Below are 4,001 nucleotides of genomic sequence, written 5' to 3'. Positions count from 1 at the left end.
GTCAGGGTGGGGGGTAAAAGGGGCGGGGTCCCAACGTGAGAAAAAGAGGCGGGATTCCTCCCCCTTCACCGGAGTGCTGCCCTCTCCGCCTCCCTCTTGGGGTCACCCATTTATTTCAGCGATTATGTGGGCAGATTTCCCTCCCCATCCCCCCAAACACACGCACGCAGCACAGAACTTAGGATTCAGCCAGGACCCCTCAAGGGCATCCCTGTCCTTTAGCAGGAGACTGTGTGCTGGGGAAGGAGAGGGAGAAAAACAGGAGGTGGGGAGGGAGAGACAGAGAGGGGGAGGAAGGGAGGGAAGGAAGGAGAGGAAGGTGGAAGGAAGGGAAAAAGGAGGAGAGACAGACAGACAGACACACACAAGGAAGGAGAGGGAGGAGGAAGGAAGAAGGGGAAAAAGAGGAGAGGGAGAGACAGACGGACAGACACAGGGAAGGAGAGGGAGGAGGAAGGAAGAAGAAGGGAAAAGGAGGGAGAGAGAAAGGAGAGAGACCAACAGAGACAAGGAAGGAGAGGGAGGAGGAAGAGGGGAGAGGGAGAGGGAGAGAGAAAGGAGAGAGAGGAGGGAGGAAGGAAGAAGGGAAAAGGTGGGAGAGATGGAGAGAAAGGAGAGAGATGAACAGAGAGAGAGAAGGAAAGGGAGGAGGAAGGAAGAAGGAAAAGGGGAGAGAGAGAAGGAAAAGAAGAAGAAAAGAAGAAGAAGGAGGAGGAGGAGGAGGAGGAGAAGGAGAGAGAGAAAGGAGAGAGACCAACAGAGAGACAGAGACAGAGAGGGAGAGAGACAGAGAGGGATAGAAAGAGACAAAGAGGGAGAGAGAAGGAAGAGATTGGAAGGAGAAAGATGGAGTGGAGGAGAGAGAGGGAGGGAGGGAAAGAGAGAGACAGAGACAGAGAAAATGAAAGAGGGAGGGAGACAGAGACAGAGAGAGACTGAGATTTGCTTCTAGACAGGCCTGAGTTCTCTCTATGATCTCTGTGAGTGGATGTGTGTGATATCTTGGGTGGATGCTGAGTTCCCATTGGGTTAGCGTGTCAGCCAAGGCACAGATCTGCTTTTCCCTGACTGTGCGGTCTTAGACAAGTCCTTCCTGCTCTGAGCAGATGAGTGGTTCAGACTGGCAGGTCTCTAAGACGTCTTCTGTCTTTTCCCCTTGCCTGAATCTCAGTTGATTCATCTGTAAAATGGAACCATGAATACCTGACTTGCCCACCTCAGAGGGTTGTTGTGAGGAAAGTGTTTTGTAAACTGAAGGCTATAGAATTGGGAAGGATGACTTTGTGAAGGGGCCTGTGGTGTGTTCTTGGAGGGTTTTGGGGCGCGTCTTTTCCCCTCTCAAGAATGTGGGTTTGCTTGTCAATCTGTCCCTTGCAGTCATCCTGAAAGAAGGACTTCTAAACGTTTGTCCCCAGCCTAGACTCTGGTAGGATTGCTTTCCCCTTTCCCAGGTAGGAGAGATCCTGGCGCCTGCCTGTTGGAGGGGGTCGGGTTGGGGGGCTGTGTGGGGGTGAAGGGATAGAAGAGTGAGATGTCCAGTAGAGTGAGGAGCATGGACAGCCTGGGGGAGGGGCCCAGGTCTCAGTCCTTCGCCGATGGCTCCAAGACCCCCTGTGCCGTGAGCTCTGCCAAGACATTGTCCAGGTAGTTGGGGTCCGGGTAGCCGTGCCCAGTGAGGTTGGAGCCAAACTCTGTCTTGTGGTGGATCTCGTTCCAGACCACAGTGTCCGACTCCCCCGTCGTGTTGGATGTGCCGATGGTGAAGATGAGCCTCCTGTCCCAGGCCATGATGAGCAACCGAAGCACCTGAGGCCATGGGGGGGGGACAAGGGGCTTGAGGACAGAGCTGGGGCAGGGGGGCAGCAGCCCCTGGGACACAGGGGGGCCCCTCTTCCAGAACAGCCTCCTTCCTCACACACATGGCGTCTGACATGGCCTTTAGAGTCCCCTTTTGGTATAAACCACTGTCTCCAGAGGGCTCTCTTAGAAGGCAAGGGTGCCACCTAAACCCACCCAGGGCTGCCAAGTGGCCCTACAGGACCCAGAGAGCTGGGTGTGGAGTCAAGAAGACTCATTTTCTTGACTTCAAATCTGGCCTCAGATACTTCCTAGCTGGGCAACCTTAGTTGTTAACCCTGCTTGCCTCAGTATCCTCATCTGTAAAATGATCTGGAGAAGGAAATGGCCAACCTGTCCAGCATCATTGCTAATAATCCTCGAATGAGGAAGAGTCGGAGGAGCCTGAACTGACTGAGCAAGTGTTCCCCAAAGGGAAGAAGAGGCAGAAAGAAGTCGGCTCTATGCTACGTGTTGTGAGATTCTGGGCAAGTCATTTCCTTCCGAGGCCACAGCCTCCTCCTCCATGGAGGGGAGGCCAGTTCTCTTAGAAGGTCTCTGAGGCCTCTTCCAGCCCTGATGCTCTCTTGTAGCACCTCCTTTGGCTTAGGGGGATTTGGCCCCTTTGCACCCAGGCCCTGGGAGGGTCCAGGGATAGGAGATGCCCCTTCCCTGGGCAGTGGACCCTGCAGGACAGCCCCAAGGCCAGGGAGAAGCGGGGGTGGGGCTCCTCCCTCAGGCCTTCCCCTTCCTCACCACTCACCTTGCGGCCCTTCTCATTGTCAGGCAGGTAGCAGTGCCGGGGGAAGCCTCTTGCTGTGAATTTCTTGCCAGGGTTGGGGTGCTCAGGACCCTGGGTGGGGGGAGAAGCCAGGCTCAGACCCAGACCTGCACCCAGCCCAGCTTTGGGGCTAAGCTCCTCCCTGGCTGTTCCCCTCCTAAGCCACAAGCCTTGAATAATCGACAAAACTTGGGGAGCCAGGCGGGCTGCACTGGAGACATGAGGGCACTGTGGCCACCAGAGATCTGCCAGGGACGATGGGCCTAGACTCCTGCCTCGATTCCTTAGTATATGAAGGCTGAGGGGGCTCCTGGGTCCCCACTTTGTCCCCAGAGATGGCCTTACTGGGGTGCCACAGATCCCTGGTGTCCAGCCCCCCTCGGGTCTCAGGGCTCCCCTGAGATCTTCAGGCAGATGTAACTGCACAGGGCCTGGGCCAGGCTCCCCAGAGAGGTTCCCAAAGCCCCCATGATCTGAAGCCCTGAATGCCAGGAGAGAGGGAGGAGGGTGACTCGTGGGAAACAAGGGCACCTTGGGGTGGGCCGCAGTCCAGGGGGAAGGGGCAGCTCACCTGGATCCCAGTGGGGATGTCATAGACGATTCGGATGGTTTGGGTGTCCGTGTAGCCAGGAAGCGAGTGGGGGATGAGGTGGAATTCCATCTTCCCGGGGGGCTGGGTCCCTGTTTTCTCCCCGTAAATGGCCTTACAGGTGGGGCATTGAAGACTGCCATCCTGCTGGGCAGAAAAATAGAACCCTGGTTTAGCACCGTCCCCTGCTACCAGCTCGTGACCCTTCCCTGTAGCAGAGCTTCAGGCCCAGGAGCCCACTGAGGTCTGTGTCTGTTCCTCTCAGCCTCTCCTCTCCCCTTAGTCTGTCTCTCCTTCCTCAGTTTCTCCTATTTAGTTTCTCTTTCTCTCTTCCCCCTCAGCCTCTGTCTCCCTTCTCAACTTGCCTCTCTGCTCACTTTGTCTTTCACCCTCTCCCCTTCTTACTCTATCTCTTCCCCTCAGCCTCCCTCTCTTCTCTTCAGTCTCTCTCTCTCCCCCTCAGTCTATCCATCTGTCCTCAGCCTCCCTCTCCTGTTCAGTCTCTCCCACTTACTCCATCTCTTCCCCTTCAACTTCGCTCTCCTCAGCCTGTTCCACTTCTTACTCTATCTCTCTGTCTTAGCTTATTCTTCTTCAGCCTCCCTCTCCTTCTCAGCCTCTCTCCCTGACCCCCTCTCCCCCTTCCTCTGTCTGTCTGTCTCCCTCTCTCTGTCACTCCCCTCTTTTCCTTCCTTCTTTCTCCTTCTCTTTGTCTGTCTCTCTCCCTCTCTCCACCCTCCCTGTCCCTGTCCCTTTCTCTCGTCCTCTCTTCCCTCTCCCTCTCCCCCCTTCTCT

The 4,001-nt window shown here is 55.9% G+C and overlaps 1 protein-coding gene across 1 annotated transcript in view; it reads right to left on the bottom strand.

Annotated features, from left to right (window-relative positions):
• Positions 1–1,232: 1,232 nt before the first annotated feature.
• DTX1 (deltex E3 ubiquitin ligase 1) overlaps positions 1,233–4,001 on the bottom strand; it is a 24,466-nt gene continuing 21,697 nt past the window's right edge. The window contains exons 2-4 of the mRNA XM_044685434.1: positions 3,189–3,415; positions 2,600–2,689; positions 1,233–1,806 (exon numbers count right to left, since the gene is read on the bottom strand). Of these exons, the coding sequence (XP_044541369.1) occupies positions 1,582–1,806; positions 2,600–2,689; positions 3,189–3,415 (542 nt within the window). The 3' untranslated portion in view covers positions 1,233–1,581. The remainder of the gene's footprint in view (positions 1,807–2,599; positions 2,690–3,188; positions 3,416–4,001) is intronic.

The sequence above is a fragment of the Gracilinanus agilis genome, chromosome 1 (genome assembly GCF_016433145.1).
Source record: "Gracilinanus agilis isolate LMUSP501 chromosome 1, AgileGrace, whole genome shotgun sequence".
In the NCBI taxonomy this organism is placed as follows: Eukaryota; Metazoa; Chordata; class Mammalia; order Didelphimorphia; family Didelphidae; genus Gracilinanus; species Gracilinanus agilis.
The sequence above is the reverse complement of the archived record's forward strand: the minus strand, read 5'-3'. Positions and strand labels throughout refer to the sequence as shown.